We start from the raw sequence: 22,813 nt of genomic DNA, 5'->3' as shown, positions 1-22,813 counted from the left end.
CTCCTGGCTTCGGATTGGCATAGCATTGGCCATTGTGCTCACTTGGGGAGTGAATCATCGGACGGAAGATCTTCCTCCCTGTCTCTCCTCTCTGTATATCCGCCTTTCCAATAAAAATATTAAAAATAAATAAATGTGGTAGGACAGATGGAAAACTACGCTTCAAGACCAGGGGTATGGAGATCTGTGCCGAGCCAGCGCCAGGGGCAGGGCGCAGGAGCCGATGGTCAGCACCACGGACAGCGACCTGTGCAGCCCGGGAACAGCCACCTCAGTGTAAATACACACGATGCCCTGGACCGAGTGTTACAAATATTTTTTCTTTCTTTTGTGTGTAACCTGTTGAAGATGGCTACAGCCATGACGTGTACTATTCACTCCCAAATACTTCATCACGTATCTCTCCCTTGAGAAAATGAATATACTGTTATCTAGCATAGAGCTTGCCTTCCTATTACTGTACCAGTAATGTCCTTCATTGCTTTTTTAAAAACTCAGATTATTTCACTTGAAAGGCAGAGTTAGAGAGAAAGAGAGGTGGGGTGGATGTTCCATCCACTAGTTCACTCCCCATGTGGTCACAATGGCCAGAGCTGGGTTAATCCAAAGCTGAGAGCCACGGAGCCTCTTGTGAGTCTCCCACGTGAGTGCACCTGGGCCACCCTCTGCCGCCTCTGCAGACACTTTAGCAGGGAGCTGGAAAGGAAGTGGAGCAGTGGGACTCAAGTGGCCCCTATATGGAATGCTGGCACCACCATGTCGCCCCTCCCCCGGCAACCATGGCTTTTAAAAACTCATTCACAACGACAGTGTATTGAGTTATCAGCACTTACCTTTATTCCCTGTCTTAATTCCTAGATCTGGGATGAACTTTCTGCAGTAAAACCACTCGAGGTTGGCATCCCACGGGGAGGCGGATGCTGCCGCCTACCACTGGATTGGAGATGTTGATTCTGATCACGTGGTCGGCGTCGATTCTTAACCAATCAAGTCAAGGTTCTGCAGGGAAGCCCGCCCCTCCTGGGAGACAGCGGGATGGCCACCAAAAAGACTGTTCTGGAAGGCCCTCATTCCTGCCCAGCTCATTGAGTGTTCTACTGGGAAGAGGAGCCTTCTCCACCCTCCTCGGTTATTCATTTCACGATGTAACTTTTGTTCTCTCCTCGCCCTCCGGTGATTTTACAAACATGTTTATTCATGTGCAGATGCCTTCTCTGCCACTACACTGTTCATACGAGTGCCAGGTTCCCGTCCTGAGTCACCCCTGTCACCGAGGGCTTCCTTCGCACACGTGCTGTGGTCCGGATGCTCACAGCTTCTGTCTGTGGTCACCCTTGCTAATCCTGTCCTGTCCCCTCTGACCCACTCCCTTCCCCTCTCCGACTGCTTTGGTGGGGGGATTGTTGGTACACCAAGTTGTATTAGGCTCCCCCGGTACTTCTTGGAGTTGGCCTCTACCGCCAGGAAACCCCAGTTCCTCTGTGTGTGTGTGTGTGTCAAGCGCTTGGAGGCGAAGACTGCATATTGGCTGTGAAGACGGGCTTGTCACTGCCGAACTGCCCTGGCAAAGGACAGAAGACATGGATACTTATTTAAACATCATTAATTCAGGCCAACACTTCCAAAAACACGGGGCTGCTCTTTGCCACCTCCCATTTCCCATTGGGCATCTTCCTACACCCATAACGAGAACCGTGGCCTGGCCACCTTGTGCCACCGTCCTGGCAAGGCCTGTGCGCTTGACCCGCTCTGTTCCGGGGCCAGTCACCGGCCTCCACAGGCTTCGAACCGGCCCCCACAGGCTTCGCACCGGCCTCCACAGGCCTTGCACCCGCCCTGGCTCTGCCTCCTGTTTGCGTCTGAGCGCAGGAGACTCCCGGGAGGCCTGCAAGGCAGCAGGTGCGCGCAGATGCCCGCACAGGTGCTCCGCCCCTTCCCCCAGGCTCCTAGGGGCAGGAGGGAGGAGGATGCTGAGCTCCGGGCAATGCGACCCGGAATGCACCGCCTTCCTCTTCCTGCACTTGGGGGTCCTACCCCGGGATCTGCGAGTCGGCTTCCAGACGTCATAGCTCAGCGCCCCATCTCTTCCCGGGGGAGGACCCGCATCTGCTGAATCGACAGAGCCAGCGGTGCGGCGCGCCTCCGGGGGTCCCTCCGCTGCACCAGAGGCGGCCCCGGCCTTCGTCCCCTGGTCTGGTCCCCCGGCCGGGCGCGGCGGGCGGAGCCGTGACGTCACGCCCGCGGGAGCCGGCGTCGGGCGGCGCCGTGACGTCACGTCTGCGGAGCGGGGCGCCGCGCGCCGGCTGGAGCGGCAGGGCGCGGGCGCGTGCGGGGCGCGTGCGGGGCGCGGGTGGCGAGCGGGCGGCGGCATGGCGGAGAGCGAGGCCGAGACCCCCAGCACCCCGGGGGAGTTTGAGAGCAAGTACTTCGAGTTCCATGGCGTGCGGCTGCCGCCCTTCTGCCGCGGGAAGATGGAGGAGATCGCCAACTTCCCGGTGCGGCCCAGCGACGTGTGGATCGTCACCTACCCCAAGTCCGGTGAGCGCCGCGCCGGGCCTCGCCCCTCGGCCCTCGCCCGCGGCGGTGTGACCTCTCCGGGCCCCTGCGCAGGGGTCAGCCGGGGCGCGGGTGCGGGTGGGGGCGACGGCAGCCGCCCTGGCGCGCGCCCCGCAGCGCCCACCCCGGGCCGCCGCCAGCACCGCGGTCACCCCGCCGGGCCCGGCCTTTGGCTGACGTCATACCCACGGTGGCCGGACACGGTGGAGGTGACTGTCCCCGCCGGGCGCGCGGGGCTCAGAGAGGGAGGTGGCTTGGCCCAAGGTCACACAGCGGGCTGAGCCCGTGCTGGGGCTGTGTGGTGTCCCTTCCAAGGTGTGGGGAGCAGGGGTGGACTCCCCTGCTGTGGGAATAGCCCCAAGAAGGCCCTGGTTGCTGCTGTGTCCTGCGGGGATTCCCAGCATCCCCTCATGCCAGCCTCTGCCAACCCTGGCCTGCGGAGGGGGTCAGGAGGTGACTGGCTTTGGGGTCCCTGGGGCCAGCTTTGGGAAGGAGCTGTTAGCCTGGCCAGACTCCCTCCCTCTCCGAGGGAGGCTGGGGAAGGGGCTGTGGGTGGCAGGCTGGCGGGCTTGGCAAGCGGAAGTGGGGGTGGAGACAGCTGAACTGTGGCCGCAGGTCCCTGGGGAAAGCTGCGGCAGGCCGAGGTCTGCAGGCTGCCTGGGCCCCTCACCCAAGCCAAAGGCCCAAGAGTGAGGGGCTGGGAGGTGGTCAGATTAAACAGCGGGTTGGATGCGGGTCGCCAGCCGGCTTTGGGGTTGCCAAAGGGGTTGGAAGGAGGAAGTTGGGATGCTTTTGCCAGTGGGATGATTAAGAATTAAGAGTCAGCGGGGCACAGGTGTGCTCCCAGGTGAACTGTTAAGTTCTTGTCTTTGGGATGCCCAGTGTCAAGGGCTCCTGGCCTACATTGCACCGGGACTGGAGGGGTACAGGAGGAATTACGTTCTGAGGGGGGTGCTGGGAGGTGGCCAGCCCCAGGAGCAGTAGTAGGGGTGGAGACCTTGGGGTGCTGGGGTGCCTGCAGGAGCCAGGAGCCCCATCCAGGTCTCCTTTGGGGTGGCAAGAGCTTAGGCGCTCATCCACCGCCTCCCAGGCGCACTGACAGGAAGCTGGGTTGGAAGTGAGGAGGGACACAGTCCTGGGCCTCCTGGGATGGCATGTGGGCAGCCCAGGGCAGGGCTGAGCCCTGTATGTCCCCCTGTATGTCCACCATTGACCCTGCAGCGTGCATGCTAAAATGAGGAGAGTACACGGGCCGGCGATGCTTCCAGCCGTGGCCTCAGACTCCTTGTGAGATCCGTGTTCCCAGCAAGCCACAGAGCAGCTGGCATGATGGGCCTTGGGGTCTTGCTTGCAGTCTGCTGCTGCTTGCTCTTTGGGTTTCATGCCCAGGAGCTAGGTGGCCTGAGGACAGCCTTATTGGAATTGTGCGCAAGCCAAGAGCTGATGCGCTGGCAGCGGACAGCTGTCTGCCCGCGGGGCGCGTGCTCTGTGGTTCACAAGTGCACCATCCCAGCACCTGCTGCCAACGCGGGGTGAGGAACAGGCTAGAGGCTGGCCCCTTCCCTGGGTGCCCAAGCCTGTGTGGCCCCTGGAGGCTGGGATGCTTCCCTGCAATGAAGGAGCGGCAGGTGCATGGGCGTTTTGCAGGCTCCTTCTTTCTCTTCCTTAAAAGTGCTATTCGAAAGGCAGAGTTACAGAGAGAGATAGGGTGCACACACACACGCACACACACACACACGCACACACACACACACCTTCCATTCACTGGTTCACTTGCCAGATGGCTACAACCACTGGAGTTGGGCCAGTCTGAAACCATGAACCAGCAGCTTCATCTGGGTCTCCCATGTGGGTGCAGGGGCCCGAACTCTGCTTCTTTCCCAAGTGCATTAGCAGGGAGCTGTATTGGAAATGGAGCAGCTGGAACTTGAACCAACGCCTGTATGAGATGCTGACACTACAGCTGGAGGCTTAGTGGGTTATACCATTGTGCTGCCCCTCCCCCTACTTTTATTTTCTTTCCTGGTTCTCACCACTCCTGAACCTTCCCATGGGGTGGTGGGCGGATGCAGGGAAGATGTTTCTGTTGGAGAGGGGCTCCTGTGTCGGTAGCCTCCCAGCCCATTTGTACAGCCCAGGTTGTGAAATGAGGCAGGGCTGAAGTGCCTGCCAGAAAGATTTCTCTCAGCCGAGAAGCACCTGGGAGTGGCCTCCAAGGCAGCAGGTGGGACTTGGGCTCTGGTTAGCTGGTGGTCTTGGGAACAGACACCTGCTTCTGCCTGATGCCCAGTGAGAACCTGCTGTGGGCACCCACGACTGCTTGTCCAGAGCTGCATGCCGCGTGCTCTCCCGGCGTTGGTCCAGAGGGTGCAGGGAGGTAGGGGTTGGCTGGGGTCACCTGACTGTGGGGCGACAGAGGCCAGGGCTGGTCTCCTGATCCATGGGTGCCCTAGTGCTTCCTGTGCACCGCTGGCTCTGGCCAAGGAGGAGCCGGGTGGCCCTGCGAGTGCGGTCAGCAGTTTCTGTCTGCCGAGTATCTCCAGGAGGGCCCTGCACGGGTCGTGCCCTTTTCTTCTCCCTCCTGCTCTTCTTCATCCCTGCCCCATCAAGGGTGTCTGGGAGGCCCTAGTGCTCAGAGATAAAGAACCTGGCTGTGGGGCCAGCACCGTAGTGTAGCCGTTTAAACCTTTGCCGATGGTGCCGGCATACCACTTGGTTGCTGGTTCTAGTCCTGGCTGCTCCTACCTGACCAGTCAAGTGACCTTCTGAGTCTGTTCCCTGCTGATGTGCCTGGGAAAGCAGCAGAGGATCACCCAAGTGCTTGGGCCCCTGCACCCACATGGGAGACCTGGAAGGTGCTCCTGGCTTCTGATAAGCCCAGTTCTGGCCATTGCAGCCATTTGGGGAGTGAACTAGTGGGTGGAAAACCTCTCTTTGTCTCTTTTCTATAACAAACATCTGAAAAGAAGTGATGACATACAAGGTATTGAAGTATCAGGGCACTCAGCATGTCCCAGGTCTCTGGAGTGCCAGGGCCGGAGGCTGCTGGGACCCACAGCTCATGGTGGGGCCCTGCTGGAAGGCAGCATGTCCCAGGTCTCTGGAGTGCCAGGGCCTGAGGCTGCTGGGACCCACAGCTCATGGTGGGGCCCTGCTGGAAGGCCCGTAGAATAGCATGAGGCTGACCAGGGTGCAGATACAGAGAGCTCAGGCACCACTGGCCCATGGCCCTCCTGTTTGGCCTTGTTCATAGTTATAAATTCTTAAAAACAGTTTTTAAAATGTTTGTTTTCTTTTTTAAAAAGATTATTTATTTTAATTGGAAAGGCACATTTACAGAGAGAAGGAAAGAAATATCTTCCATCCACTGGTTCACTGCCCAAGTGGCTACAATGCTCAGAGCTGAGTTGATCTGAAGCCAGAACCAGGAGCTTCTTCCCTCTCCCAGGTGGGTGCAGGGTCCCAATGCTTTGGGCATCCTCTGCTGCTTTCCCAGGCCACAGGCAGTCAGCTGGATGGGAAGTGGAGCAGCTGGGATACGAACTGGTGTCCCAATGGGATCCCAGTGGTTGCAAGGCAAGGATTTTAAGCACCCGGCCATCACGCTGGGCCCTGATTTCATTTTTATATGAGAGAGAAAATTGATCTTGCAGCCACTGATTCGCTCCCCCACTGCCCTCAGGTTCTGGGGTTGGGCTGAGCTGAAGCCAGGAGCCCAAAGCTGTGTCTGGATCTCCCAGGTGAGTGGCCAGGAGCCAAGTGCTTGGGCTGTCACTGCTGCCCGCCAGGTGGCTCGTTAGCAGGGAGCTGGATGGGGCGTGGAGGAGCCGGCATCGAACCAGCCGCTGTGATGTGGCTTGCAGAGGCCCCAGGCCGGAGGCCCACCACTCTGTCCATCGTTGTCCGGCAGCTCAAGCCCAGGACAGCTGTGGGAAATACAGTTGTGTCGCTGGCTGAAGGTGGCCCTGCCTTCAGTTTTGCTGGCAGGTGGCTGTTAATGGCTTGCTGTTCCCCGGCGAGCCCAGGACCTTGTCCTGGCACTGGCTGTGGGGCCCTCCGCCAGGGCGCCCGCCTTGCCAGTTTTATCTTCCCTGGATTCCAGTCAGTCTGAGGGCAGGTGGTCCTCACCGAGTGTTCCCCGCCTGAGACCGAGTGCCACATGGCCTGTGCTGAGCGCGTGACAGGTGAGAGGAGTGGACACATGGAGCGTGGGCTCCCACAGACCGTGCTGGGGCAGGCAGCCCAGGCAGGAGTGTCGCAGTGCAGGCTGGCGGGTGTCCTGACTTCAGTGTCTGCGTGTCATTGTGTGACGAGACACTGACGTGTGTCACTGTGAGATGACGATGTCTTAGCGTGTGTGTCACCGTGTGAAGTGATGCGGTCTTAGTGTGTGTCACTGTGAGGTGACGCTGACTGGGTAGGTGTCACTTGGTGAGGTGATGCTGTGTTTGCTGTGTTGGGGGAGCGTGTCACCGTGTGAAGCGGTACTGTGTGTCTCTGTGAGTGGCGCTGACTGGATAGGTGTGTCATTGTATGAGGTGACAGTGACTTGGGGTGTTACTATGAGGTGACAGTGTGTGTGTCACTGTGAGGTGACGCTGACTGGATAGGTGTCACTTGGTGTGTGTATGTGTGTCACTAGGGCTTGTGACTGGAGAGGGTACCCCGGTGCCGGGGCGCTGAGCCCCAGGGCCCCCTCGCGGCCCACTCTCCCGGGCCATGTGCAGTTTTGCCGCCTGTTCTGGGAGACCCCTGCTGGGCACTGCGCCCTCCAGCCCTCGCCCGCCCCCATGTGCCTGGGCACCTCCCCTCCCTGTGAGCTGGGGTCTGCCCTAAACCTGCAGCTAATGGGGTCTGTCAGGAGCACAGGTCTGATGTGGGCACTCTCTTTTTGGGGGGTCTCCCTCTAGTCCAGATGTCTTTACCCCCTCTTCAGTTGAGGTTGCTCCAGGGAACCGCCCCCTCCCCTCATTCCTGGCGAGGCTGTCCGCTGCCCAGCTACACGGGCTGTGGGTTCGTGGGTCTCCCTCCGTGTGTCTTCAGTGCTCAGAGCTGGCTGACCAGAGTGCTGTGTTCCATATATACCAACACACACCCAACACAGCATCACCTCACTCACAAAGTGACACCTGTCCAGTCAGCATCACCTCACAGTGACACACACACTAAGACATACTGGTTTAGCTACGTGTATGTTAGGGTCAACGTGTATTTTCCATGTCTCTGCTGAAATACCCCTTTGATTTCTGCCTCTTGTCTGCCTTTTCCATGGCAGCCTTTAGCATATTGACCAGACTTTGAAGCTCTGTCTATTTACGTTATTTTTATTTGTTTGCAAGTCAGAGCAGGGGGTGGGGGTGCAGTGGGCTGGTGGGGAATGGCATCTTTCGTCCATGGTTCACTCCCCACATGCCTGCCATCATAGCCAAGGCAGGCCCAGCCCCAGCCATCATCTGTTGCCTGCCTGGGTGTGTGTGGGCGGGAGGCTGGGTCAGGACCTGTCCCTGCACCCTCGGACATGGGGCGTGAGCACCCCAACCATCATGTGCTGCCTACCCGGGTGTGTGTGGGCAGGAGGCTGGGTCAGGACCTGTCCCCGGGCGCTCGGACATGGGGCATGAGCACCCCAACCATCGTGTGCTGCCTACCCGTGTGTGTGTGGGCGGGGGGCTGGTCAGGACCTGTCCCCGGGCACCCCCAGACCTGCAGTCAGTGTTGGGTCTGAAGGCATTGCACACTTGGTCTCTCAACACTTGGGTTGCCTTGGCTCCCTTTTCTGTGGGTAACACCTGCTCACGCCTGGGGAGTGTGTTCCTGTGGGGAGACTGTGGCTGGAGAGAAGTCTGTCCTCCCTACCTGCCAGCTCACAGGGCTGGGCCGGATGGTCACTGCAGCATCCCGCTGCCCGCGGTGCACACTGCACGCAGCGGAGGGACTGAGTCCCCAGGGTTTTTGCTCAGCGTCCTCAAGCTGTTTGCTCCCACACATCCTGTCCCTCCCTGGGGAGATTCGGTGCTCTGATGTTCGGGCCAGGAGGTGGCCAACGCATCCGTGTGCTACGGGCAGCAGCCCAGTCCCCTGTCCCTGGCCTGCGGAAGGTCACCGTGGTGGGGAGCCCTTCTTGTCCACTTGTGTGGTCAGGCCTCAGGTGAGCCTGGGCCTGGCTTCCCTGGAAGGCTCCCACCGCCTTTCCCAGGTTTTCAGCTGTGGAGATGCCTGGCTTCCATGTTACCATGGCAGCAGCTCGCTGCAGCTGGTCCCTCCGGCCCCCTGAGTCCCGGTGACAGCCATGGGCCTGTTGGCCTGTGGCTCAGTGGCATGTGGGGGGTCCCTGGGGCAGGGACTCCCTGGCCCTGCCCGTGTCCTGGTGCTGGGGCAGCTCCACAGTGGCTCTAACAGCTTGTCTGCAGAGGGACCGTGGCGCTTTGGGGGACCACGTGCAGAGGGGCCGTGGCGCTTTGGGGGACCACGTGCAGAGGGACCGAGGCGCTTTGGGGGACCACGTGCAGAGGAACCGTGGCACTTTGGGGGACCATGTGCAGAGGGGCTGTGGCACTTTGGGGGACCACGTGGCAGAGCTCACTGAGGTGAGCGAGTCGGGCAGTGGGCGCTCAGCCACACCTGCAGGCCTGTGGCCCAGGGCTGAGCATGGCTCCAGAAGTGAGCAGACGCTTTCCCAGTTCTGGGCACAAGGTGGGCTCACCCCAAGAGTCTTCCCTTCCCTCCCAGATGTGGTACTGGAACCCTACACACTCACACACACACACACACACACACACTGTGCTGGGACCCTAGAGACACACACGCACACACACATACACACACACAGTGCTGGGAGGTCTCCAAGGTGGACAGCTCCCAGGAGCACAGGTAAGTGTCGTAGCCCCAAGCTGTGACCTTGGCTGTTGGGCAGGGTTGTCACAGTTCTGCGGGAGCGTCAGCAAGCGGGGATGGAAGGACACTGTTCCACGGGGGCTGTGCCCTCAGCCCACGTCACTCCTCACATGGACCACCGCACAGCACGGGCTTAGACCTCACAGGACTGTGAGAAAGTGGGGTGCAGATGTACAGTATGCTCCCCACCCTCAGCCATGAGCCTGGATGAGAACATGTCTGCAGCGGGATGCATGTCCTCCCAGTGCCAGCCAGCATGTGACCACCTGCGGTGTGTGCCGTGCCTCGGCAGCTGCAGCCGACCCGGGTGGGGCTTGTGCAGCCATAGTGGCCTCTGTGGGTGGTAGTGTCCCGGGCCTGGGGGTGTGCAGGTGGGGGTCACAGCAATGAGAGGCTCAGGAATGTTCCCAGGAGAGGCCCAGCTTGGGGAGCCGGGCAGTCCTGTTTCTGTGGGCGTGGACTGCAGGGAGGTTGCGCCACTTGCTGAGTGGCCGCTGTGCCTGGGGATCCGTAGGCAGCTGCAGCTTGGCTGTGTGTGCTGGCACGTTGTGGCCGTGGGGTCCTGTGTGTAGGCCAGGGTGGCACCTCCCTTCTGTGTGGGCTCATGGACTGAGAGATGCTGTGTGTGTGCTGTCGCCTCCTCCAGGAAGTCTTCCTCTGTCATCGCAGCCCCAATCAGCCCCTTTTGTCGCTCTGCGTATCTGCAGGGCATCCAGGCCTTGTTAGTTCCTTGAGGAAAGCTGGATTGGGTGTGGCCAATAGGGGTGGCTGTCCTGTGAGACAAAGAGCGAAATCAGGCAGGCAGCCCCTGGGCAGGGCTGTGCAGGCTGTTCCTGGGAATGGGCTGGCAGTGCCAGTGTGGACCTGGCCATGGGAGCCCTTACTGATTGGGTGCGGTTGATGTAGATACAGGAAGGAAGGCAGAGTAGGGGCAGGGAGCACAAATGCCCCCAGCCAAGACAGGGAGGTGTGGACAGGGGGCCACTCAGGAGCAGTATGAGGCTGCGCCCAGCCAGCCTGAGTGTGAAATTTCAGCTTATCCCTGTGGGGCAGTCCTGGATCCCAGGAGGGATTCAAGCCACGCTGCTGGCTGGCCAGGAGGGGGATGGGCGCTGCAGGGCCTTGCTTTCGGGGTGGGGGCCTCTCTACTATTAGTGCAGACTTGGGGCGCTGGGCCTCAGTTGGAGGGGGAAGCAGGCCGTGCTAACCAGGCTACACAGGCACATGTGGTTCGTCTTAATCCTGTTTCAGTGTGTAATCACTGCAGACTGAGTTTGTACCCCTTGGCCTAGGATCTCGTGTCTTCCCTGAGCTAGTAGCTTTCTTGTCTGCTGCTGTCCACCTGCCACCCCTGCCCGGTGTGGCCCTCTTTGGAACTGCGCGTGGTGGTAGCAGCGTGGTTGCTGAGAGCTGGCCGTGCCGGGGGTATCTGGGCCGTGACCTTGTCTGCTCCCTTCTTTCACCGTTGGGTGCTGCTGTAGCCAGGTGTTGGCCAAGGCAGTCCTAGAACTTGTCTGAGTCTCTGGGTCTCAGTGTCAGCTTGGGGTGTTGGCTTTCATCCCGGGCCCAGGTCAGTTTAACTCTAGTAGACAAGAAGCAGCCGCGAGCCAGCTCTCCCACTCACCCTGTGTGCTACTCGATTGAGAGAGAGCCACCCTGTGGCCTGCCGGGAACACAGAGCTGATTGCTCCCACGTTTGGGCTTGGACCTCGCCCCTCAGCTGGGGCTTTCCTGTCCACCTCAGCCCCATCCCGCCCCTTCCCTGGCCCCCGCCCTGGGGCCTGCTCTGAGCGTGCACCGCCATGGCTTCTCTCCCCCAGGCACAAGCCTGCTGCAGGAGGTGGTCTACCTGGTGAGTCAGGGGGCTGACCCCGACGAGATCGGCCTCATGAACATCGACGAGCAGCTTCCAGTCCTGGAGTACCCGCAGCCAGGCCTGGACATCATTAAGGTGGGGCCCCTTCAGGGTTCGGTCACCAGGGAGGGCTGCTTCCAAGGTGGAGGTGGGACCGGGTGGGATGGGGGCGGGGCCTGGAGTGCCCCTGTGACCACAGGCAACCTGCAGAAGAGCCAGGGACTGTGACCCCAGAGGCTGACCGGGGAGTGGGTGGGGACAAGCAAGTGCCTGGGCTGCAGGACCCCAGTGGGAGCTGGCCCTGGGCTGTCCTCTGTGTGGGAGCTGGGGGTGCTAGCAACAGATGTGGGGTGTAGGAGCGAGCAGTCTCCTCCTGTTTATTCTGTCTTCCAATGCAGTTCTTTCTCTGCTGCCTCCCTTTGTGGGGCTGGCTAAGCCAGGGTCACTGCTGAGGGGGGGGGCCCAGCTTCTTCCGAGCAGGGACATGGCCGTTCCTGGGGCTGCTGTATGGAGAAAGCCCCCATCTCCTGCCCCTGCACCTGCAAGGGTCCTGCTGGGACCATCCTTGGCCATTCCAGACTTGGGGAGTCTCCACTGAGCAGACCCCTGTGACTGGGGCAGGCTTGGGACAGGGCCTGGTTCTGTGTCCCAAGGTGGGTGTGTCTGCGGAGTCCAGGGAGCGAGGTGGGTTCTGGCTGCTTCCTGAGCCCCTCCCCAACCCTACAGGAGTTGACATCTCCCCGCCTCATCAAGAGCCACCTGCCCTACCGCTTCCTGCCCTCTGACCTCCACAACGGGGACTCCAAGGTAACTGCTGCCTGCCCACCTGTCTGGCCCAGGCCTTTGCCCGTTCACTGCTGGCCCAGGTCCTAGAGGCTGCCGAGGGCCATGTGTCCAGGCACTGCCCGTGTGTGGGGCCAGTTGCAGGGTGGCATGGAGCGCAGGCTGTGGAACACAGGGCCCTGTCCCGACGGCTGTGCCAGCCCGTTTGTCCCTGCCACATCAAGTGTGTGAAGCCACCGTGTCCTCTCTCCTGCTGATCGGAAGGTAGCACTGGAGGATGGAGCTACTGCAGGACACTGGCGTGGTCCTGAGGAAGGGTCTGCTCTGCTGGTGGGGTGGCCGTGCGGACGGTGTGCGGGGTGGGCCGTCCTGGCTGGGGCCACCCCGAGCATCCTGCTGCCCGCAGGTCATCTACATGGCGCGTAACCCCAAGGACCTGGTCGTGTCCTACTATCAGTTCCACCGCTCGCTGCGGACCATGAGCTACCGTGGGACCTTCCAGGAGTTCTGCCGGCGATTCATGAACGACAAACGTGAGTACCCCTGCCCGGGCGTGCTGTGGGCCACCCAACGCTTCCCCCAGGGCCCCCCAGGCCTGCCAGTCCCTTGTCCGTCCCCAGGACCCTGCTCTCCCACTGTGTTCTGGGGCGCCTGCCACGGCCCCCAGCTACATACTCTACCCCTTCCCTCAGAGCAAAACAGCAGTGGACACAGGAGGCCCAGAGGCCTGAGCTGCCACTCTCCCGGCAGCCGGGCTGATGGCTACGGCACAGCGTGTGGGCTGGGAAGCCGCTTCCTGCCAGGGGAGGTTGCCCTGGAGTGGGCGACCTGTGCCCAGAGGCCTGTGGGCCCCTGTGTTGGCTGGCCTGGGCAGAGGCTGTGCAGTTTCCTTTCCTGCGGTTCTGGGCCTGATCCTATGGGGCCTGCTTGCACTCCTGCCATGCGAGCTGGGGGAACGGGGCGAGCGCCACCCCAAGGGCAGGACCCAGCCACGCTCGGAGCACCGAGGTAATGTGGCTTCCGGCTCCCGAGTGAGTGGCTGTGGAGGACGTCCTGAGGGGAGAGGGACGCCCCTGGTAAAGGACCCCAGTAACAAAGGCGTCCTGGGTCACCCTGCCGGGGATGCTCACAGCACAGAGAACACGGTGTAGACAGGTCATGGTGAAAGAGCTCTGTGGGACGCTGTGTAGACAGGTCAGCCCTGTGGGACGCTGTGTGGACAGGTCAGCCCTGTGGGACGCTGTGTGGACAGGTCAGCCCTGTGTGATGCTGTGTAGACAGGTCAGCCCTGTGTGATGCTGTGTAGACAGGTCAGCCCTGTGGAATGCTGTGTGGACGGGGCAGCTCTTCAGGACATTGTGTAGACAGGTCAGCCCTGTGGGATGCTGTGTAGACAGGTCAGCCCTGTGCGATGCTGTGTAGACAGGTCAGCCCTGTGGGATGCTGTGTAGACAGGTCAGCCCTGTGCGATGCTGTGTAGACAGGTCAGCCCTGTGGGACGCTGTGTAGACAGGTCAGCCCTGTGCGATGCTGTGTAGACAGGTCAGCCCTGTGGGACGCTGTGTAGACAGGTCAGCCCTGTGGAATGCTGTGTAGACAGGTCAGCCCTGTGGGACGCTGTGTGGACAGGTCAGCCTTGTGGAATGCTGTGTGGACGGGGCAGCTCTTTGGAATGCTGTGTAGACGGGTCAGCTCTTCAGGACACTGTGTAGATGGGTCATGGAGACACTAGCCTTGTAGAGGACACGGTCTGCTGCTGAGAGCCTGGTGTGGACAGAGGTGCTGTGGTGGCGAGTTGGTGGCTTCTACAGAAAGCAGACCGGGCCCGCTGGGGGCTGCAGGTAGGGTGGTCAAGGGTGGGCAGCAGGCTCCTGGCCCTTCCACCGGCAGGGGCTTTTGTGAGAACTGTGGTTCAGCCACAGCCCTGCCTGTGACCTCTGGCCTGCCGGCCCGTGCACAGGGTCTGTTAGCGTCTCCTGTCGACCCTGGTGCTCTGCTTGCAGCTCTTCTGTCCAGGCCATACCTCGCTGGGAGGTGAGCTGGGCCCCGGGACTGTCTGCCGTGACTCCCTGCTCTCAGGGTCCTCCAAACAGTCATGGCTGTGGTCAGGGCTGAGGACTGAGGGGGTCTCTGGCGGCCTGCCCCTCCGCTTGTGTCCCTGGGCGGGCGCTGGGGGCCTCTCTGCTTCCTCGCTGAGGCCACCTGTGCTGTCTCCACAGTGGGCTATGGCTCCTGGTTCGAGCACGTGCAGGAGTTCTGGGAACATCGGATGGACGGAAACGTGCTGTTCCTCAAATACGAAGACATGCACCGGGTATGTTGCCACTGTCACAGCAGTGCTGCAAGAGCGCCCCCTTGCGGTGTGCAGGCGCTGGCGTCACTGTGACAGACGTGAACCCTGCACGCAGGCGGCCGCTGTGTCCACTGGCTGCTGTCCTCCCTCCTGCTTTTGGACATGTGGGTGGCAGGTGTCGTGCTGCCATCCTGGACAGCCAGGGCCAGCCCCTTTCCGTCCTCCTCTGCTGAGTTTGCTCCCCGTTTCCCCCCGGGGGTCCTTGTGTCACAGAAGCTGCTGTCCCCGGCCCACCTTTTCACTCATGACACTCCACAACTGCAGGAGTGTCAAGTCAGCTGTGGGGCCTCTGGGACACTCATGCCCACTTGGCCTGGAGGCCACTTTGTTCGTGTGGCCCTGCAGGAGCTGGTGGCACCACCCTGTCCTCTGGGACTCGAAGGCTGCAGTTGTCTGTACCTGCGTCACCTCCATTACACAAAGGCCTTGCTGTCCCTCCTCATCCTCCCCGTCCCCATGGGCCCAGCCCTGGGCTCTGGCCTGGGTCGTGGCTCCAGCCCCGAGCTGCCCCTCTGCACAGTGGCTGCTCCCGTGTGCACCAGGTACACTGGCATCCTCACTGCTGTGGCCCACAGCCTGTTCTGGGGTCTGTACCCGGCTCTGCCACATCCACACATTCTTCCCTAGCTGCCCCATGCCCCCATCCGGGGTCCTCACACCCGCAAGCTCTGGAGCCTGATGTTAGGATGTGAATTTTTTTTGTAAGCCTTCAACAGAAGAAGGTTACAGAGCCCTTCGTGGTTTTTCTGTGTTTGGGGACTTCCTGGTGACGAGGAAGAGGAAAATGGGCTGGCAGGGTGGCGGGAGGTACGTGCAGCCCCCACAGGCTCTCTGCTGTGAGGTGTTGCTGCACCTTCAGGTTGACCTAGGTCCAGCGTGCAGGTGCGTGTCCGGCTAGAGGAGGGGGCTGAGGGCCTCCCAGATGGCCCTGGGGTCCAGCTGCTGCGGGCCTCCCAGGTCTCCCAGGGTCCAGCTGCTGCGGGCCTCCCGGGTGGCCCTGGGGTCCAGCTGCTGAGGGCCTCCTGGGGGACCCTGGGGTCCAGCTGCTGAGGGCCTCCCAGGCCGCCCAGGGTCCAGCTGCTGCAGGCCTCCCGGGTGGCCCTGGGGTCCAGCTGCTGCAGGCCTCCCGGGGGACCCTGGGGTCCAGCTGCTGAGGGCCTCCCGGGTGGCCCTGGGGTCCAGCTGCTACGGGCCTCCCGGAGGACCCTGGGGTCCAGCTGCTGAGGGCCTCCCAGGTCGCCCAGGGTCCAGCTGCTGCGGGCCTCCCGGGTGGCCCTGGGGTCCAGCTGCTGAGGGCCTCCTGGGGGACCCTGGGGTCCAGCTGCTGAGGGCCTCCCGGGGGACCCTGGGGTCCAGCTGCTGAGGGCCTCCCAGGGGACCCTGGGGTCCAGCTGCTGAGGGCCTCCCAGGTCGCCCAGGGTCCAGCTGCTGCAGGCCTCCCGGGTGGCCCTGGGGTCCAGCTGCTGAGGCGCCTGGAGGCCAGGCTGTCCAGTCCCTGTTGCTCTGTGTACATGTCTCAGGACACTGTACTTCCGGCATGCAGATCTGTCCCAAGGTCCGGACCTCGTGTCTTCTGCCTCAGAATTCTCCATGGCAGCTGCTCTGGGTGCCGCTTGGAGATGAGTGCCCTGGGGTGCTTCTTTTTTTTTTTTAATATCTATCACAAAATGAGGGGGGTGCAGATCCTTGTGGGTTTCCGGTTAGGATGGAGAAGGTTGGAGGGTGGGGGTGAGGTAAGTTTTCCCTCCTGCGGGGGCGGGGAAAGGAGGAAGGAGAGCGCGCAGCGCGTTGCTGTCACACTGCACCAGCTGCGTCTCCTTAGAGACCCTGGTGAGGCAGGAATGTCCGGGGGTGCCCCTGGAGTGGTTTAGATTGTTCTGGGAGGTCGTCGGCTTTGTTTTGCCAGAGGTGAGGAGTTCCTTCTAAGGCCTGCTGGCTGTCCGTGTCTGCCTCTATGTGTCCACCTGCCTAGGTGCCTGTTGCAGACCCTGGCCTGGAGTGTTGTTCAGCCTGGCCTGCTTTCCAACTCGTGATGAGGTCCTTACAGTCTTCTGTTGGCTGAGATGAGCTGGCTTGTCTTTGGGGTTCTTCTGGGTTTGCTCTCAGTTTTTTTTAAAGGTTTATTTATTTTTATTCCAAAGTCAGATATACAGAGAGGAGGAGAGACAGGAAGGAAGATCTTCCGTCCGATGATTCATTCCCCAAGTGACCACAATGGCCGGTGCTGCACCCATCTGAAGCTGGGAGCCAGGAGATTCTTCCTGGTCTCCCACGTGGATGTGGGGTCCTAGGATTTTGGCCCATCCTCTATTGCTTCCCCAGGCCATGACAAGGAACTGGAAGGGAAGTGGGGCAGCCAGAACACGAACTGGTGCTCATATGGGATACTGGCACTTGGAGGAGGAGGATTAGCCAGTTGAGTCAACGTGCCAGCCCTTTTTCCATTCTTGCTGGGTTAGCAGCTGAGGTGGCCCAGTCCTGCAGCATAGGCCCTGAGGTTGGACCTGTGGTTTTCCCTGAGGTTGGGAATCAAGTGCAGTGGTCTAGTTGGGGAACCCCTTAAAAGGCCACCTTTCAGGTCCTCACACCTTGCTTGTGTATGCTGGCTGACATAGTAGCCTAGCCCCTAGCCCTGGTAGGTACTGGCCTGGTATTCACTGGTAGGTACTGGCCTGGTCAGGCAGAGCCCTAAGAACCCCCACCAGGTCAGCCCCCAGCCCTGTCTCTTATGCTGGTGGTGAGTGCGGCAGCCTAGCCCCACCCAGCCTGTAGGGTGGTTCTTAACCTCTCTGTTTTATTCTCAGATGGGACCAAAGCCAGCTTTGTCCTGAGCGCTGGGGTGGTGTGCCCAGCTGGGTCGTCAACCCATGGAAGGTCCTGGCCCTGACAGCTGCTCTCCCTCTGTCCTCCAGGACCTGGTGACGATGGTGGAGCAACTGGCCAGGTTCCTGGGGGTGGCCTGTGACAAGGCCCAGCTAGAGTCTCTCACGGAGCACTGCCACCAGCTGGTAGACCAGTGCTGCAATGCCGAGGCACTGCCTGTGGGCCGGGGTATGTGTCCCCATTCCTCCTTCCTCCCGGCTCACCTGCCCATGGACCGGGGTACATGTGCCCCCACCCCCTTCTCAACTCACCTGCCCCAGCTGGTCCCCGTCCCCATCCCCTCCCTTTCAATGCCCTGGGGCCCCCTGGCCTTTGCTCTCCACCCCTCCCAGCAGGGCTTGGCTGACCTGTGCACTGTGCTTTGCCAGGATGCGGTGGCAACGTGCAGGCTACTGACACTCGGTGGCCAGTGCCTGGGCAGCAGTGCAGTCCTTGCCCATAAGGGAGACTGCTGGGTGCCTGGCAGGCCTTGCCAGATGGCCTGGAGTCTAGAATAGGTTCTGTGCTGCCAGAGTTTCCTAGTATACTGGGAGTAGGTCCCCTCCAGCCTGTCACTGCCCTGGCACACTCCAGGCAGCTACTGGAAGACAGTTCTATGGGAGATCCTGCCCCCATGCATCTGGACCCGGTGGCCCAGACGAGGACAGCACAGGGGGCAGTGGAAGTAGGGGTGGGCATGAGGCAGTGGAGGTGGGGACATGTTCCAGGCAGGAGTTCTCCTGCTCTACTGGGCTGCTCCCCTCTTCCCTTGGGGTCCCCCACATCAGGCGCTACTTTGATGCTGGGAAGGCTTGACCTTGAAACCACCAGGGCAAGGCTTAGGCTGGTGCACCCTTGCCCCAGTAGTCGTGTATCTCTGTTGTCCAGGGAGACTGCCCCAGCCGGGTAGGCGTGGCAGGAATGCCTGAATGGGAGGAGAGGAGCTAGGGGCCCACGAGGCCCGGGGCTCAGCCTGCTGCTCCTCTGCGGGGGTCCCACAGGCTGGGGCACAGTGTTTACCACGCTGAGGAAAGTTCCCTCAACCCCAGCTTCTCGCCATTTATTTTCCAGCCACATCTTCACCAGTGTTTATGATTTGAAATTCCTTTGCTTGTTTTTTCAGTTTGGTTTTTCCTTGTGTTCCGCCATCCGTGATGTGAGCTCCAGGAGACCCCGCGTGGCTCCCGTGCACGGGTTGCTTTGTCATTGTCGCCTTGGTTTTGCTTTGTTTCAGTTCTTTGGTTTTGTTTCTTCGTAGCCCATTGCCTCTTTGCCCAGAAGACTTCCCCGAGGCGGTGAGCGCAGGGCTCCAGGAGCCAGCCACACCGCTCACACTGGGTTCATGTCACAGCATAAATTGTCTTGCTTGCAAACCCCGAACCAGGTGGGTGACTCCGTCAATGGGCCCTCAGCCGCTGCAGCTGAGGGAAATAACTGGACAAATGTGTGGTTAGCGTGGTCTGTCTGCAAGCTTCTGAGCTCGCCCCTGCGGCATCAGGAGAGAGCAGCTTCCTGTTTCCCCCTAGCCCGGGTGGATCACTGGACATCGCCAGAAGTATGGTGGTCCTGGCTGTGTCGGGCCTCTTAGCTCAGTGCCTGCGTGGGGCACTGCAGTCCTGTTCCCGGGGTCCTGCCAGGCCAAGGATGTCTCTGTCACAACAGGGCTGATGCAGGGAGTCTGGGGACGCTCGGTGCCCTGCCTGGAGCCCTGGGCTGCTCTGACCGTGCACAGAAGTGCAGGCGTGCAACTCAGCCCGCTGGGATTCCGCCCTGACGTCTTCATGCATGCTGCTGCCATGGGCCTGGCCGGCCGCAGCCCCTGTGGTGGGGGAAGACGGGCTCAGAGGCGCATGCTGACATTTCTTGTCTTTTCCCTCCCCAACCTTGGCTCACCAGTCTTCATAAAGTGACACAGTTCTGTGTGCGCATGGGACCTGCAGCCCGCAGTGTGCGTGGCTTTCTGACCAGGCCAGTGACAGCAGGAGGCTAAGGACTTCTGGCTGCAGTGTGCAGGCTACACCTGTGTCTCCGGCCAGCAGCGTCCCATGTGGCCACTGGGTCCTTGCCAGTCAGGCCCCGGGTACTTGCGGGAGGGAGTCCTCACTGAGTGTGGCATGGCTCCTGCCTGCCCTGGCACTGATGCCTGCAGGCCAAGACTGCCCCCGGGGAGCCCGCAGCCCGTGGCCGCTGGCCATATGATGGGGTCTGGGGAGTCGGCCAAAAGCTCGAGGTGACTCCCTCTACCCCTGTGGGCTCGGGGCTGGTTTTGTGGGGGGTCCCACTGAACAGGCAGTGGCATGTGGCTCCAGCCTTGGGGCTGTTGACCCTGGCCATGACTACCTGCTGCAGCTCCAGAAACAGGAGGGGACTGGTGGGTCTGTAGTGCACGTGGCTGAACCAGAAGCCCCTGACCCCATTGCCAAGGCTCCCCGGGGCCTCTGTTTGTGTTCCAGGCCGAGTTGGGCTGTGGAAAGACATCTTCACCGTCTCCATGAACGAGAAATTCGACCTTGTGTACAAACAGAAGATGGGCAAGTGCGACCTGAGCTTTGACTTCTATTTGTAAGCGCAGAACGGCCCGCCTGCATGCTCACAGCCCCCAGCCCCGTGTGTATCCATCTCTCCCTGGCTGGACGGACCCTGGAAGCGGCGTGTGGAAGAGCAGGGGAGGATGCGCGGCCCCCGGCCTGAGTCTCGGGTCTCTGCAGGCCTGGCAGCGCACGGTGTGACATGGCAGTGTGGATATGTTGCGAGCACGGCGTCTTGACGATACGCCCAGGGCAGCCACCTCTTACAGCCCCGTGTGATGCGTTGTATTTTACAAAGCTTTTCACTGGAAATGCAGAATGTCAGCAAACCAAATAAAAGTCTAGTTCTGAGGGAGAGCAAGAGCGAGTCCCGGCCGGACCGTGGAGTGAGCTCAGGGCCCGCACTCTACTTCTGTGGCCTCATTGCTGCAGTGAGGCCTGGCCTGTCCGCCTTTGCAGGGTCCTCAGAGCACGCGTGGTGGTGGTGGGGATTGTGTGTGCAGGGGGCTGCCCTGCTGGAGGTCAGTCCTCTGTTGCCTGAAATGGGGTCCTTTCAGCTGGGAGATCTCCTGTGCCCAGCCAGAGGACACCTTGGGCTGGTGTGTGAGAGCAGCCACCAGGCAGGCCGCGGCGAGGCCAGGGCGGGCTGGGGCGTTTGGATGCGCGTTTGGATGCGCGAGGGGAGCAGAGATGGGGTGTTTTCTCAGCGTGGCCCCAGTTCCATTCTGCATGCTCATTTCCGTGCCCTGGAGCAGTCACGCGCTTCGGCTTCACGTTTAGTTCCTGAAAGTCCTGGGTCTGTGTCATTTGGTTGGTTTCCTGTGTCCCCGATGCTCTGGGCTCTAGGTGAACCACCTTGCAGGTTCAGCATTCTGCTTGGCCCAGACAGGCTGGCACCTGCTCCCATCCCCTCGGCTCTGTGCCTGCGTTGAGGGAGGAGATGTGCTGCAGGCCCAGACCTGGCCAGTGGGTGTGCAGCTGGTGGGCCCTGGGCCTTGCCATCGCTGGGGAAGGGGCTGAGGGTGGCCACTGTCTCCATGTGGGTTCAGGTGTGACGTGTGTGCGTGTCTGTCCTGAGAGGCATAGCTGGGGCAGACGGGGTGGGATGTGGGCCATGTGTGACACCGTGTGTGTGTGTGTGTGTGTGTGTGTGTGTGTGTGTGTGTCTGTGTGTCTGTGTGTCTGTGTGTCTGTGTGTCTGTGTCTAGGAGGGAGGCTGCTCTCTGTGAACCCCATTCCTGATTTCTGGTTTGAGTGCTATATGGACACTGCTGGCCACTGCCTGCTCTGCTGTGCTTGCTCTTTAATAAACACGCATTCCCTGCACTGTCTCCTAAGTGTGTGCGGCCCATGGAGGAGGCCCCTGTTGACCGGCTGCCCTGGGGAACTGTAGAGGGGAGCAGGGACATGTGGGCTCTGCTGCCTGCTTGCTCATGCACATGTCCCAAGGGAAGGCAGGGGCACTGGGAGACGGGGCTGGGAGAGGCAGGCGCCCTGGCATCTCTGCTGGGGGCAGAGTCCAGGTCCTGATTTTCCCTGAAAACTGGTCTCTGCAGAATTGTGTGTCACCCTGGCTCTTGGGAGGAGAAATCCCTGCGGTCCCTGAGCAGCCAGCGCCCTGAAGCTGCCCTGCCCCAAGAACGCCATGGTTGGTCCGTGTGTTCATGCTGCCCTGCCCCCAGAACGCCATGGTTGGTCCGTGTGTTCATGCTGCCCTCCCCCAGAACGCCATGGTTGGTCCATGTGTTCATGCTGCCCTCCCCCAGAATGCCATGGTTGGTCCGTGTGTTCATGCTGCCCTGCCCCCAGAACGCCATGGTTGGTCCGTGTGTTCATGCTGCCCTGTCCCCAGAATGTCATGGTTGGTCCGTGTGTTCATGCTGCCCTCCCCCAGAACGTCATGGTTGGTCCATGTGTTCATGCGGCCCTCCCCTAGAACGTCATGGTTGGTCCATGTGTTCATGTTGACCCCCTGCCCCCCTGCACCCTGGGAGCTGCTTGTCCACTCTTGGTTAAGTGCGTGGACTCAGGGCGGCCAGTCTGAGGGAGCCCCGGCCCCATGGGGAGGAGGCATCGACAAGAGCTGGGTTCAGGTCAGGCCTGTGGTGCTATCCAGACCAGAGCAGGATGTGAGGAAGGGCTGCCAGGGCTGCAGGGGTCCCAGGCATGGAGCCCACAGTGGGGAGCCCCTGCCAGAGGACCCCAAGCCAGGAGAGCTGGAAGGCATGGGAAGGGGAGTTGACCCCGGATGGTGCACCTTGTCGTTCCTGGCCCAGGGGCTGGACAAGGGGCACCTTGTGGTGTCCCTGGTCTTCAGTGTGAGGTGGGGGACCTGGAATAGCGTCCCCGCCCTGATTCCTGAAGTCGTATCTGTAGTTGGTACACCGGGCTGCAGGGCTGAAGGGGGCAGGGAAGTTAGCAAGGTGTGGATGGGGTAGAGAAGCCCCCAGGCCCACCCACCTTGTAATGGCTGAAGGTCAACTTAACAGCACACTCTGGCACTGACAGCACCCCCAGGAGCCTCCCCAAGGCTACCTCCCATTCCAGCTCTGGTCACCTCGCTGCAGGTACCAGCCAACTCCCTACCTAGGGCCACAGCACACAGATATGGGCCCCCATGGGCCGTATGTATCCAGTGTACTACAAGCCCTGCCCTCTGTAGCCCATTGCTTTTGTGCAGTCTGTGTTTAGCCCTGGGCTGGCTCCTGGGCCAGGATGTCTAGCCTTACCTGGCCGAGGCATGACCCCCTGGCAGCCCTGGCTGCTGAGTGAGCCCAGTGAGTTGGGAGATATAGACAGCTCTCTGGCCAGCCTGGACCTGGTGCTGAGCCTCTGGGTCTGCCACCCCAACAGAACGTGGCCCTTGGTGCAGCTGGTCCCTGTGCTACCCTCCAGTGCATGCTCCCCTGCAGTGTGTACTTCCCCACAGTGCATGCTCCCCCGGAGTGCCTGCCCCTCCTGTCCTGCGATGGCTCCCTCTGT

The 22,813-nt window shown here is 61.0% G+C and overlaps 1 protein-coding gene across 1 annotated transcript; it reads left to right on the top strand.

Moving 5' to 3' along the window:
• Nucleotides 1–2,349: 2,349 nt before the first annotated feature.
• On the top strand, nucleotides 2,350–20,457 carry SULT4A1 (sulfotransferase family 4A member 1). The gene is made up of 7 exons (XM_040991504.1): nucleotides 2,350–2,538; nucleotides 11,271–11,401; nucleotides 12,032–12,112; nucleotides 12,495–12,621; nucleotides 14,308–14,402; nucleotides 17,354–17,492; nucleotides 19,757–20,457. The coding sequence occupies exons 1-7, from the start codon at nucleotides 2,370–2,372 to the stop codon at nucleotides 19,867–19,869; spliced, it is 855 nt and encodes a 284-aa protein (XP_040847438.1). The 5' UTR covers nucleotides 2,350–2,369; the 3' UTR covers nucleotides 19,870–20,457.
• Nucleotides 20,458–22,813: the final 2,356 nt, after the last annotated feature.

Source organism: Ochotona curzoniae, unplaced genomic scaffold (genome assembly GCF_017591425.1).
Source record: "Ochotona curzoniae isolate NIBS_2020 unplaced genomic scaffold, NIBS_Ocur_1.0 contig_1014, whole genome shotgun sequence".
NCBI lineage: Eukaryota > Metazoa > Chordata > Mammalia > Lagomorpha > Ochotonidae > Ochotona > Ochotona curzoniae.
Note: the sequence above shows the minus strand (reverse complement) of the source record. Positions and strands in the feature narration are given on the sequence as shown.

Excerpts from the sequence above, each read along its gene's own strand:
- SULT4A1 (XM_040991504.1), top strand. The coding sequence starts at position 2,370 with ATGGCGGAGAGCGAGGCCGAGACCCCCAGCACCCCGGGGGAGTTTGAG. Across the intron at positions 14,403-17,353 it reads AATACGAAGACATGCACCGG|GACCTGGTGACGATGGTGGA; the intron begins GTATGTTGCCAC and ends TCTGTCCTCCAG. Across the intron at positions 17,493-19,756 it reads GGCACTGCCTGTGGGCCGGG|GCCGAGTTGGGCTGTGGAAA; the intron begins GTATGTGTCCCC and ends TTTGTGTTCCAG.